General features: G+C 41.5%; 1 protein-coding gene across 1 annotated transcript in view; it reads right to left on the bottom strand.

Annotated features, from left to right (window-relative positions):
- Nucleotides 1-5,535: 5,535 nt before the first annotated feature.
- rhoq (ras homolog family member Q) overlaps nt 5,536-14,039 on the bottom strand; it is a 12,178-nt gene continuing 3,674 nt past the window's right edge. Inside the window, exons 3-5 of the mRNA XM_030379264.1 lie at nt 10,344-10,508; nt 8,173-8,268; nt 5,536-7,867 (exon numbers count right to left, since the gene is read on the bottom strand). Of these exons, the coding sequence (XP_030235124.1) occupies nt 7,706-7,867; nt 8,173-8,268; nt 10,344-10,508 (423 nt within the window). The 3' untranslated portion in view covers nt 5,536-7,705. The remainder of the gene's footprint in view (nt 7,868-8,172; nt 8,269-10,343; nt 10,509-14,039) is intronic.

Here is a 14,039-nt window from a genome sequence, read left to right as displayed (position 1 = left end):
TTTGAACATTGAACCTCCTCTATGGTTTGTCTAGGATGAAAGAGAGTGGTTAACACCGACATTTTTAACATTGGTCCTTTCTCGAGTATTTGGCTAATTTCGAATCGCCCCTGCCTGCTTCGCAATGGCTGGCTATGGGCATTCACAAATCACGTGGTTAGTGGTGTTCCTTGATGTTCCTTATCAAGTAACGAAGCGAAATACAGTTTCTGTCATGTTTTATTTGTCATTTTGTAAATCGGCATTTTGTAAATGAAACGGAAATCGGACCGGAATCGGAACCGGAAGAGGGGTTGCTTGTAGTCTTTTCGCTCGGTTCTAGCCCTACTGTTGATACGGAGTTCCGAGCGAAAAGACTACAACCAACTGTCCGTTTCCGGTTTCATTTACAAAATGCCAAATAAAACATGACAGAAACTGTATTTCGCTACGATACTTGATTAGGAACATCAACGATCACCACTTACCACTCGATGAGTTTCACATTTCTGAAAACGAACGTTTAGGGGTGTTTTTGAATGCCAGTAGCCAGCCATTGTGAAGCAGGCAGGGGCGATTCGAAACTAGCCAAATACTGGAGACAGGACCAATATTCAAAATTTCGGTGTAAACCACTCTATTTCATCCTAAAAAAAACAGAGAGGGGGCTCAATGTTCAAAATACCGGAATTGTCCTTTAATCATTGAATCTTCTATGATAAGACATGAGTTTGTGCTACTAGCATAAAAAATTCAGTGAGTATGTTTGTTATTCTATAACAATTAGTTACCATGAATCACATACCTTTCATTAGATGCACCAATACAACGGTTTTGGGGGAACATTGGTTAGATTAATCTGTTAACGAGGCACTGCTCAAAGGATGATAGACACATTGGTGCCATCTGGTGATGATAAGTGAAAATAGAAATGACTCCGACAGCGTTACTTTACAGCGATTGTCTATTCGATTTTCGAGAAGTGTATACACGTGTCCAGTAATGACATGATATAATGATATATTATTTCACAGAGCTTAGAATGGACTTAACATGCTCGTATAGAATATTTAAAAAGAATACCAAGACAATTTACGAATAATATTCTAGTATCCAAGTATCAAAAATCATATTCACAAGTAGCCTATCTTAGTGGCAGCCATAATAACAGCTACTCAAATTTATGCTTCAATGTTCCCTTTCCTACTTCCTTTACGAAAGGAAAGGAGATAATGCCGTCACACAATTCCTTGCGACGATAAATTAAAGTGACGCACCAATCGGACGCTTAACAAACCAAGGCCCAACAGACTCCACGGAAACTCAAATTACTTCACAAATGTTCTTCTCGCATCCAACTCATTTTTGGCGAAATAGCTATCTAGAGACAAGAAGCATAAACAAAGTTTATGTGCATTCAACTTTACCGGCCTTAGTATATATACATGTGTATGTTTTTGTTTATATAATTATTCATTTATTATGATATAAAAATAATATATACACAGTATTTATTAAAAAATAAATTAAACAAATCTAAAACATTTCCCCCTCCATGGGTGCGCTACAGCACTCCGCACAGTTATGTTATTTATCTCTAGTATCCAAGCACTGTGGATGCTGATAGACTGAAATAGCTGGGATCCATACATGCACACTAATCTCTATCTGAAAAATAACCACGATTGTATAAAACAAAAGCCAAGCAGTAAATGTATGACATTTAGAGGTACAAGACATTGCTACAGTATAGCGTATACCTTCTTGATGATTCGTGTACATGGCAAAAGGGGGACAAACTTAGAATGAAGATGGATTATTTTGTTAGATAAGAAGAGTATAGTGCACTTTTTCAGTTGTGGTTGTTATTTTTTTGTCGATCCATGGTAAAGGAGGCATGTCTAACACTTCCATAGGTCTTCAACGTTAGATTTGTGGGCCCTCTTATTGTGTGTGCGCGTGTGTGTGTGTGTGTGTGTGTGTGTGTGTGTGTGTGTGTGTGTGTGTGTGTGTGTGTGTGTGTGTGTGTGTGTGTGTGTGTGTGTGTGTGTGTGTGTGTGTGCGTGTGTTTGTGCAGGCATTGTGTTTTGTCAGGCATTTAAATAAGAATAGTCAAATAGTTTGATGTGCATATTTTTTTTCAGATGACTTGGATGCTGCACCTTCTCATGTGATGGACTGTGTTTGATTAATTGGATTTGATCAAATGGTAAATCTGAAACAAGAAATTGTGATTGTGCCTCATTGATTATATGGTTTTTGTCAGAATTTGGTAAATTAAATTCAGAACTTAATTGACAAATAGAAAACCTCTAAATAACCTATGCTTATTAGATTGAGCCCCCTTCACCCTGTGTCTCTCTCTGTCTCTCAGTCGATTGATTTATTGATTCCCAACACGAGGCTTTCCAAGAACAGGGGAACATTTTGTTGTTAATTTTTCACAAACTCACTAATAAGCACAAGAAGTATTCATAGCTAGCCATCGACATTTGCAACATAGTGGCAAACATCATAGGATTAGTTGAAATTTGTTATTCAGTCAACCAATATGGCAACAAAAAAAATAAAGTTATGGGAAGTACTTAGGGGAGTAATAGATAAAGGTATATCAAAGGGTTTCATGGGTTCAATGGTTTAATATGATCCATCCAGTGTATCAGTATAATATTGGCTTTTCTGTAAAAAATAATGTTTAAACAAATGGCTTACATTTGGTTCATGATCTCCTTTCCTTCAGAACGTAAAGGCACTCAGGCCTATCTAGAACTGACCGAATTTGGAAATGCAATGTACAAATAAAATACAAGTAAGCCTTACTTGTAAATGTACAGATAAATAAATACATATGTATTTTCTCGCTTAGCCAAAATTTTCATCCAATGTGACTTACCAAGACAATGAAACCATTCATTATGAACTCCAAGGGGAATCACCATACTTAACCTTAGTTTTTCTTACTCCTTGCTCTTCTAACTGAGCACCAGGAACAGATCACCTCAGCGGAACAGGATCACTGATTAGGAGAAGCTTACTGTGAAAGAACCATGAAAGAGTTTGTCACAGTGTACTTTAGTTCAACGCACACCAATTCATAGATCAATAAAGGGATTTCCGCAAGGCAAAAACGAATATTGACATCAGTTTATTTAAATCATGCAGGCTATATTGAATCATTGATTTTGGCACGTTTCAGCACAAGCAGGACTAGGTTTGTAATTAATATATTTAGTGGATCTCCAATATTGCCCAAAAGACACATGGGTCATTAAAGTTAAACTCCAGATCACCATGCCCGTAAATGAAAGAAATCCTGGTACAGCATCAACCACACTTTTCCAGAACATCAAAATTAAGATCATGCTTGCCAGATTTAGTCCTCCATAAATATCTACAGCGGCCTTATTTTCTGCACCTTATTTAAGGCAAGAATCATGGTATAATTTGCTATTCTCATCCAAATATGACCATACTATGTCTACAAAGTATGTTTGTAATGGTTCATCATATCGCACTGTGTGGAATTGACAGAGTGTGTAGAGCGCCTAAAGGCCATGCATGTGTCAAGACTGAGCTCCTCCTTGTGTGAGGGAAAGACTGCCCTTGCATGGAACATTGTGGTAGCCTACCTCCAACAACAGCTGTGATGAACCTTGGTGTGGTCAGGACAATCAGCTATGCTGCCTATCCAGAGTGCTACAGCACGCCTCGTGTCCAACCTACCACAATACTCCCATATGACCCCCCCTTTTTCGTGTCATTCACTGGCTCCTTGTTGCTCCTTCAATGGTACCGACCTACAAGGCGGTCATCAGAACTCAGAAGCAATCAATCATCAATAATCAAGCAATTGCTTGATTATTGATGTTGCTTGATTACTAACATTGCTTGATTATTAACATTGCTTAATTACTAATGTTGCTTAATTATTAACATTGCTTGATTAGTATCATTGCTTGACTACTAATCTTGCTTAATTACAAACATTGCTTGATTATTAACAGCTTGAGTACTAATAATGCTTGATGAGTAACATTGCTTGACTCCTGAGATTGCTTGATTACTACGCTTGCTTGATTATTAACAGTGCTTGATTATTAACTTTGCTTGATTACAAACATTGCTTGCTCAGACATCCTCAATGACGCGATCTTCGATGAAAACCACAATGAGATGGTCATTGTCAAAGATATCGACGTGTTCTCTCTCTGGGAACATCACCTGGTGCCCTTCTTTGGCAAGGTAAAATCGAATATAATCAACTTAAAAACATGTATATAGGCCTATGCCTATCTACATTACTCAGTACAACATGCTTCTATACTTTTTTATATTTGGTTGGTCTCACACCGGGACATGTTTGTTTAACTTAAGGTTCACATAGCGTACATCCCCAACAAGAAAGTGGTGGGCCTGAGCAAGCTTGCCAGGTAAGTGATGGAATTTGAGACAACGGGAAATAAATCTAATAAATTATGATGATTAAGGAATTCGAAAAAAGGTCAGATTTCTAACAGATCGCCACCGCTATTAATGATGCCCTGAAGCCTGCAGGGGTCGCTGTGTTGGTGGAGGCAGCGTGAGAAGCCTACTCAATCCCATTGGCCTGCTAGACTCTTGCCTTATGAGACAGCTTGGGTGTTTTACACGTGGTTACGTTAAAGCTTTAACTGAACTTGAGTCTCTGTTGGGAATGCAGTCACATGTGCATGGTGATGAGAGGAGTTCAGAAGATCAACAGCAAGACTGTGACGAGTGTCATGCTGGGCACCATGATGACCCCAAGACCCGTAATGAGTTCCTGACACTCATCAGGAGGAGCTGAAACGCTTGAACCTCAGTCTACAAAGCGACTTTAACTCCTAGAAAAGAGCTATACAAATCGAATTTATTATCATTATTATTATTATTATTGCTACAAAGAGATGTTTAGTATACCATGCTGTTATGCTGATTCTAGGATTACTTTATCATCATGTTTGTCTGGAGTTTTTACGATTTTGGAAGATGATTTAGACAATTTTGCATAACTTTTTTTATGATGAATGAAACTTTGATAGTTAAACTTTTTGTCTAATCATTTTTGTCTGTTTGCTTATGGTCTTGCCGTAATGGCTTAATGTATGGCAGCATCCTTCTTTACTTCTGTTATTTTGTCAACATGTTCAATACATTTACACTTTGTTTACTGCAATACTGTTTGATATCATATACATTGTAAAGCATTGGTAAGAAGCACACTGTGGCTAATTATTTCATGTCTCTTACTAGAAAGGGAATTAGAAAAGGAAAAAGCAATGCAAGTTGTGTCTTGCATGCGATCATTTTGAAGTGCATCAACACTTTGCATCAAGTGCTTCATTAGTTTGGTCCAGAGGAAATAACTTGTGTTAATTGAGGATGACAATAAAGTGACGTGATACACTGTAATTGCCACCTTCTCTAGAGGCTGGCTCTGAATATTGTACTAATGCTATAACCTTCAGAAATAAACACTGTCTTTAAATGTAGTGAAACACTATCCGTGCCATGGCTGAGGTACACTCTCTCAGGCTGTTTGTTAACACAATAAACACATTTATTATAGAGTAGAGGGCAGCCCCGACAGGAGAAATGCATTGACATGTGCAGCACTTAGGCCTGAGGGTGGACCCCAAGAACGCATAATCAGAAGGAAAGGAGAAAAAAACGATATGGCAGCAATCCCTATGCGAAACACTATCAGGAAAGAACCCGCATATATCACAGGCTGGGACAGAGAGGTTTAGCACTCTCAACATTACAGTTTCAATGTTTCTCATAAAAGCTTTTTTTCAAATGTCTTTTTCATCATCACAATTATGAAATGTCACGCAGTAAGCAGCAAAGCCTATGGCCGATGCATAAAGACTTAACAAGTTGGCAACGCTTATGATTTGGTTAACAACTCATCTTCATTCACACTTGACTGGCATTTTTTAAGTTGACCCGATAGTCAACTTTTTAGAAAACGTTTTCCAAACTGGCGAAAGCCAGAGTTGTAGAAACTATTGTGTGTGCTTGGAAAGACAGTGGGCTGTGCTCTTCTAAACTCCCTACTAAAGTCTGTAAGTGTGTTTGTGTGTGTGTGTATGTGTGTGTGTGTGTGTGTGTGTGTGTGTGTGTGTGTGTGTGTGTGTGTGTGTGTGTGTGTGTGTGTGTGTGTGTGTGTGTGTGTGTGTGTGTGTGTGTGTGTGTGTGTGTGTGTGCGTGTGTGTGTGTTTCTGCGTGCGTGCATGTGCGCATGCATTTGTAATTAACACAGTGTGCTTGATGTTTTGCATTTGATTTACAGGATCAGGTCATGGCCCCCACCAGGTGAAAGCGTGTGTGCTACTTTTTGAGCACCAGATAAGAAGTAAAAAGCTATGTTTTGTTTTTGGGTGTTAGACATTGGATCATGACTTGCATATTGCAAGTTTCGCAGCAGCTTTTATCAACAAAAAAGATTCTCTCAAATCTTTTTCTAGCAAAAATGAAAAGGGGAAAACTAGTTCTAAGTACTTTTTGTTGCATTAAAAGTTTATAGATTGGATGACTGATCTTGTAGATCCATGGACATCATCAAGGTTAAACCAATACAGTTCACCAATACAGAAAAGAAATGCAGTGCCTGATGTCGTTTGTTTCATTAAAGCACGCATTTTGTTTGTGGAATGCGTGTCATTAATTGCACACACATTCTCACACACATACACACACAAATACACACACACACACAATGTAAAGCGCGTGTGCAGAGTGCCATCCTAACCCTCTACATTCTGTCATGATCAATACGATTACAAAAGGACTCAAAGTAATAAACTGTAAGGTAACACACTTGATCACTGGTTTTTTATACTTTTGTTGACAACCTTGATCTCAGATTTTGAAACGCCCCCTGTTCATACATTCACATCTTCTTCAAGAATCATAGTGGCAAGGCTGTTCGACTTCCAGCCGAAAGGGACTGGGTCCGATCCCAAATATCTGCCATCTTCTTGTAGGCATCTGTTACCTGCTACCTGCCTCTTATAATGACGTGTCAGAATGAACTGTAAAGTTGCTTGCAGTAAAGCATCTGCTAAATGACTAAATAGGTCATTCAAAGGTCATCCCAAAAGTATTTTTTCCTATGGCCAATAGAAAATGTTAGAACGCTTACTGGTTTCCTTCAGGAATGGGGGCAACCAGAAAAACAACCCCTGTCACGATATTTGCTTTGCGGGTGGGTGGCCAGTGTTAAAATGGCACTTTATCAGGACCAGGATCCTTCATGTAGAGAAACTTTACCCTTAACAAATCTAGGTTCTACTTCGAGTTGTCTGAGATCCCGGGGAAACACAAGGGGTTCTTTAAAAACGAGTTATTCCTCACGACGAGTAGAAAGTCCTACTTTGGAGACTACAATAGGTTTTGCACAGGAAAATGGGGTTACAAATGGTAATAAAAGAAGGTACATCTGTTGGTTAAGCAAGGTCTTTAAGAAGTGTTCAGTGCTCCTTTGGTTGTAAACTTCAAACCCAGTGCTAAACGGTAGCAGAGTTATGGCAATTCATTCTTCTTCTTGAGAGTGAGAAAGAAGGCACTCAACATCTTCAACAGTCATTTCATGTCCTTAAAAATGTTTCACTCTGCCGTGGATGGTTCACATCGTCCGTGGCCGGCTCTCGTCCCTCTGGTTGGCTATGGTCCGGTGGGGCTCCGGTTGGCTAACCTCTGGGTATCAGGTGATGAGGCAGCAGTTGATGCAGCGCGGGGCCAGCCTCCTCTTCAGCACACCCTTCTTCCTCTTGGGGGTGAGGATGGCGATGATGGCCTCATCGAACACCGTCTTCAGGCCCTTCTGCGTCAAGGCTGAGCACTCCACGTAGCAACACGCGCCGATCTGAGAGAACCAGAGAGCCACGGAACAAGACTGTGATTCGCAAGTAACAAGGTCAATGTGCAGCAATGATCAAGCTTAATCAGAATGAAAGAATTCGATATTTTGATTTATTGATTTGAATAGTATCTTACTTATGTATACAAAACTCCTTTTAAATGTTAAAATCATTCCAGATTGTTGACCATAGTGTGGTCCAGTCTCCAGAGACTCCTATCTACATACAATTTGCCCTTCAATAGGCCTAATTCACCAAGCAACTTTCTCCACAGTAGCTGGGTGTGGGAGCTGTATGTTTACATTCTCACCTCCTTTGCGAGCTTCTGTCCCTGTTCAGTTGCGATGGGCTTCTCCTTCATGTCATTTAGTTTGGCAATGGTCTTGGGATCATCTCGGAGGTCTATCTGAAATGTGGAAAACAAAACATTTAACACCCATAGGTATATGTGCGAAATTGTCAATAAAAGTGCTGTAGGCAAGATTTGAGAGTTGCAAAGACAGACAGCAGAGGGCAAGATTTTGAAAGAAACAACCATGAAAACATCCACACCTTCTCCGCTCCGTCCCTTCCTACGTTTCCCTACTATAGCACAAGTTTTGCAATCGCACACCTGTGATTGACAGGGAAGATGGATTCTTCAAAACCAATCAGGGACGCTATGTCCTGATTGGACAGAAATTGACCAGAATAGGTGTTTTATTATAGTGAACCAACCAGCACAACAAGTACCTCACAACAGGGGGAGACGTAACCTTTCCAGGGACAGTCTTATGAAGTAGGACACTAAAACATATAAAAACAAAGAAACCCAACACAATCGAAGTTCACTTTGTAAGGAACAAACAAAGGAAATCTCCTCATTCATCCCAACGGGAATGAGGAGACTAAGGAAGAGTTTCGACTGACCTCTCTTTGAAGAAGGATTATGTCTGTGTTTACCACCTCTCCAGAGTATCTCCACCTCTTCAATGCCCATGTAATGTAATCCAATTTAATGTAATGTAATGTACATAATACAAATTACATGGCCATTACATGGGTACACCACATATTTAGTATTAATTCTGCCCCTAACCTTGATGGCAACACCTGACTTCAGACGGGCAAATTGATTACCCTTGATCATAGAACATCAGCATATACTATTCTGACAAAGAAAAGTCCTACTAGGAATCTAAGATAGTCCATTTGGGGGCTTCTTATGCCAATTCGATTTCCCTCTGAGGCAGAGATCGAAATCTACTTTAAATTTGAGGGTCACTTTTCAATATGTGCCAGTGTCTACTCACAACATGTTTGACTGACTGAGACATAAAGCTATAGATGGATATGAATGCAAGACCCTGATCTCACTTTGAGTAAATCCGCCCGCTGAACTTGGTGTACCCTCTTGAGATTGTTGTCCGATAATTCATCCTCATGTCCCCTTACCTTTTGATCATTTTAAAGTGAGGGGATATGAGGATGAATTACTGGACAACAATTTTCAGTTCAAAGTTCAGTCTTGTGACTCAAAAGATTAATCAGAATTATAAATTTGTCTTATTCTCTGTGGTTGACTATATACAAATTGTAATGCTGGTGAATGATAACTGCTCCATTGTAGAAAAACGTATATCCGTTTTCCTTTGTTTATACTCCAGAGTGTAGAGAGGTTCTAAAATAAAAGTGGTTGAATCTTTCCTACTGCACTTATAATGAAAACAGCTCCAGTGTTATCGATACAACGTTGTTGTATGGATTTGAATGCTTTGGACAAATTTAACATCCTGGCACAGCCTGCTTTCTTTTTGTGCTTCTGTTTATTTATATTTTAAACCAAGCCATATTGATCCATACGTGCTGTCTATTGGCCATTCAGCCTCTCTCCTCTATACTCTTCTCTCCTCTGGCATTCATTGAAATGCAGAACACACACACGCACGCCCAACACGTTATCTCGTTAATAACCCATTTGGCCGGCTCATCACCCTCCCCTGTACACAAACACCAACACAAGTCATGGAGTGACATGCAGCCGCATTAATGCCATTCGTGGGTGTGTTTGATTTGCGACCGCGCCTGTCCCAAGTGCTAAGTGGATGCGAAGACCAAGGGTTGGGGGTGAAGTTTGAAGGCTAACTGACAAAGGAGCGGTAAAGCTTTGGAGACAGGAGGATAAATCCAACTCCAGCTCCATTTTTACATAATCCCCCCTCACTGCAGGACCCCGGCTTACTCATTCTCAATGGCCGAGGAACCACGTCCACATTGAGTTTTGGTTCTCGGCATTGTGTCTCAATTTCGAGGCTCAAAGTCTTTTCTCCAGACTCAAGACTCCAAACAATCACTTAATACGAGAATATTCCACATGTGAAGATTCTCCAAAAATATATATACGGTATTGCATTGTGTGTGTGTGTGTGCGCGTGTGCGTGTGTGTGTGTGTGTGTGCGTGTGTGTGCGTGTGTGTGTGTGTGTGTGTGTGCACGTGCTGACCTGTGTGCCAATGAGCAGGTAGGGCACGGTGGGAGCGTACTCCTGGAGCTCAGGAACCCACTCCTCCCGGACGTTCTGGAAGCTGGCCGGGTTGACGACCGAGAAACAGATGAGGAAGACGTCGGTCATGGGGTAGGACAGGGGCCGCAGCCGGTCGTAGTCCTCCTACACACCACGAACACGGTAGGGGTTAGGTGGGTGGGAACAATAATTAACCATTTAACCAATTAACCAACAGTACTTAATGCAGTAACAAATAGCATTAGCATAGGGGTGAGGGTGAGGGTAATAGTTATTGGTTAGGGGTACACCCTACCCCTAACCCTATTAAATATGCAATTGTGTACCAGGATTGATGGATATTAACCTCTAGAGGGCAGCATACTCTCAAATGTGATGTGTTGCTCAAGACAGCAAAGGAAGAATGGAAAGAGAGATTCCAGCAACTGAGACATCCACAGAATAATTGTACATTCATTATTAAAAGCTCATGAAAGATTAGCCTGCAAATGTGAAGGAAGAGAGAGAGAGTGAGACGGTGAGAGAGAGAGAGGAGTTAGGAGAGTTATCACCTTGGGGTTCCTCAATGGAAAGCAGCTAGCCTGTTTAACATCAATCCTCAACCGTTTTATCTCAGAAATGGACATTGACACAGATTTCAATAGTTCACATCCCTCGTTAGTCTTATTTGTTTTGCACTTCAGTAGAAAATGCCAATGATAAAAAAAAAACGACCTCTACTTGCGGCACTTTAACGGTCCGTTTCAGTAAGCACATTCAACAGCTACATTTCATTACCCAGTGCTCCGCCAGCCTGGGGCCAATTACTGTGGGGTCTCAACAACACAACACACAGGATCCATATATTTGTGATGATGGTGTTATTTTGGTTATGGTCTGTTGAAACTAAGCTGGGAAAAGGGGGATGGCGGTTCTGGTAATATAGAAGGCTGTTTGATGACCGGCTGACAAGAAGGAACATTAAAGAGAAAATCAATCAGAGCCAACATGACGGAACGGGGCCGGGTGCATTAACCTCCCATCCAGTCTGTAATGTTAACTGTTATACACTTTACTAAATGTATGGAATAGATTTTAAATAAAAAACATTAATTCAGTTCTTAACTGTTTGAGGCAAATCCACAGTGGCCCTTTTGTACTACAATGTCACAGATTGTTGCAAGATCTTGCTCATTTTCCCACTGCCTCTCTCTCACTCTCTGTCGCTCTCTGTGTCTCTCATCCTATTCTAGGGCAGAAGACAGCAGCAGCTCTGTGTGTGGATGTATATGTCAGAGACAAGTCATTGTGATTCAAATGCGGACTGAGTCAGACCACTAACTCACACACATGAGTCGGCTGGGCCTAAACTTTACCAAACCATCATAGACCAATCAGAAAAATGGCACATACTGTATCTCACGGTTGGTGAATCTTTATTGAGATTTAAAGCCAACGTATGAGTCTGGAATGCGCTTGGTGTGCATCGCTTGTCACCACAAAAGATGAAAGAATGGATTAAGGAGATTCATTGTCACTGTCAACCGAACTGCTTCCGCTTCTGCAATCTGCTGTGCGGAGCTAGATGTTATGCGAGTCATATTCAGCACTTATGTAAATACAATCTTTCCTACTGCTGAAAGACAAAAACAAACAATCTTCAAATCAGATTCTAAGCCAAAGAGATGTGGGCTTACAACATATATACACAGGCATCTACTTTGTGGTCCCAATTATGTCTGACATCAACACATCAGTCCTCCCCTACACATAATGGCGATCATTTTTCCTGCTGGTTCTTTCCCTCCCCTACGATCAAAAGTTAGTAACATTGGTTGTATGCTTTGTCTTCAGAACCTGGAATTCACGTCCAGGCAACTGCCAAATTAATATATGTAAATCCAGGGGTTGGAGCTAGGAGGTAATAGTTTATAGCCCACGATTAAAACACTGACATGTACATTTAATTTACAATTCTTCTTTCAAGCACACACACACACACACACACACACACACACACACACACACACACACACACACACACACACACACACACACACACACACACACACACACACACGTGTCGTTGTGAGACTGTGAATGCTAATGTTTGTCTAACTTAATATCATTTCCAAATATGTGTGTCAGAGCGGGGGGGAATATGCCACATCCATGACCTCTGATATCCTGCTTTCCTGCTTTCATCAGCTCCTGCTTAGCGGTGTACCGACCTGGAAGATCACACGGCGATGACAGCCCCCAGTGGCCGTAAATATTCTAGCCTGGCTGTAAATATTCCTCCCCCACCCTCCCCCAGCACCACTCACCGCCCATAAGACAGGAACGGTGTGTCCCTGTCCCTAAATTCACTGTTCCTGCCTCACCTTGATATTACCACAGGACCTGCCCCGATCCCGTGTCCCATATCTCACTGTAGATGGGAAACTATAGATTTCTGTACTTTAGAGTTGACAAAATGTTGAGTAATTACGAATTTCGAACATTCTTAGTGGCCCCTACGTCAGTCTGAAGTCGTCACAAATCCATCAAAGATTTCACTTCTTAATGTAATGACGTATTAAGAATAATTGTAAATGCTTGTCAGTTGCCTTGGATAAATAAAACAAGAAAGTAAAACACAATGTAATGATCAGGGTATACTCCTGCATCTGTGGGGCTGTTATGAATACTATCACCAGGAGAGGGAAGGGTTGGGTTGGTGGAATGCTGAAACATGCCAGAGTGTGTTTGAGCATGTTTCTATATTTGTGTGTGTGTGTGTGTGTGTGTGTGTGTGTGTGTGTGTGTGTGTGTGTGTGTGTGTGTGTGTGTGTGTGTGTGTGTGTGTGTGTGTGTGTGTGTGTGTGTGTGTGTGTGTGTGTGTATGTGTGTGTGTGCGTGTATGAGGAACGAACTAACGATGCCTCAGAGGGCAGTTCATGACATTGCGATGGAGGTTAAGTTTTGAGGCTGGGCTCTATGCGTGAACTGTGGGAGACAGCGTGCAATGAGGGAGTGCCTCACCACAAATATCTCCTTCTTCTCCCTCCTCCTCCTCCTCCTCTCATGACCTCATGTGCTGAACTAGGGCAAGGTATGTCACAGTAGAGCCAGGGCCGGGGGGGTATAGCTTCTTTGGGTATGCCTCAGCAAGCATGGCTGTCGGGTGAGAATGCCTTGGCAGCCATGTTGGATCAAGCATCCATGAGCAAGCTATGTGACGGCAGAGTCAGGGACGGTTGAGCCAACATGTGGAGGAAAAGGCAAGCCAGGCCAGAGGTGGGCGTGGCCACTCTCAGGACATGTTAAATCTGCGTGAATGAGAAAGCTTTTTGTTCCCCCTTAACTTTTACTTCACTGGTGCTTCCATGAGCCACAATGGCGCTTCATTGGTCAACCTTAACCCTAGGCTCCTGCTGAGGGCAAAGTTCTGATTCACTGCTGCAGTCGTTTGATCTCTCTCTGCCCCCCCCCCCCCCCCCCCCACCCCCTACACACACACATACACACACCACCACTAGGGTGACTCATCTACAACACTGAAAGATAGGAAGTGAAAAAAGAAAACAGAGAGAAAGAGAAAGAAAGAGCAAAGGCACAAAAGAGGTAGCGACTGGTGCCATGGATCACTTCCTGTTTTCCTCCTGGATCCTCTGACTGATGGAAGGGCCGATAGACGCTAGGATGCCCACGAGA

Source organism: Gadus morhua, chromosome 15 (assembly GCF_902167405.1).
Source record: "Gadus morhua chromosome 15, gadMor3.0, whole genome shotgun sequence".
In the NCBI taxonomy this organism is placed as follows: domain Eukaryota; kingdom Metazoa; phylum Chordata; class Actinopteri; order Gadiformes; family Gadidae; genus Gadus; species Gadus morhua.
The sequence above is the reverse complement of the archived record's forward strand: the minus strand, read 5'-3'. Positions and strand labels throughout refer to the sequence as shown.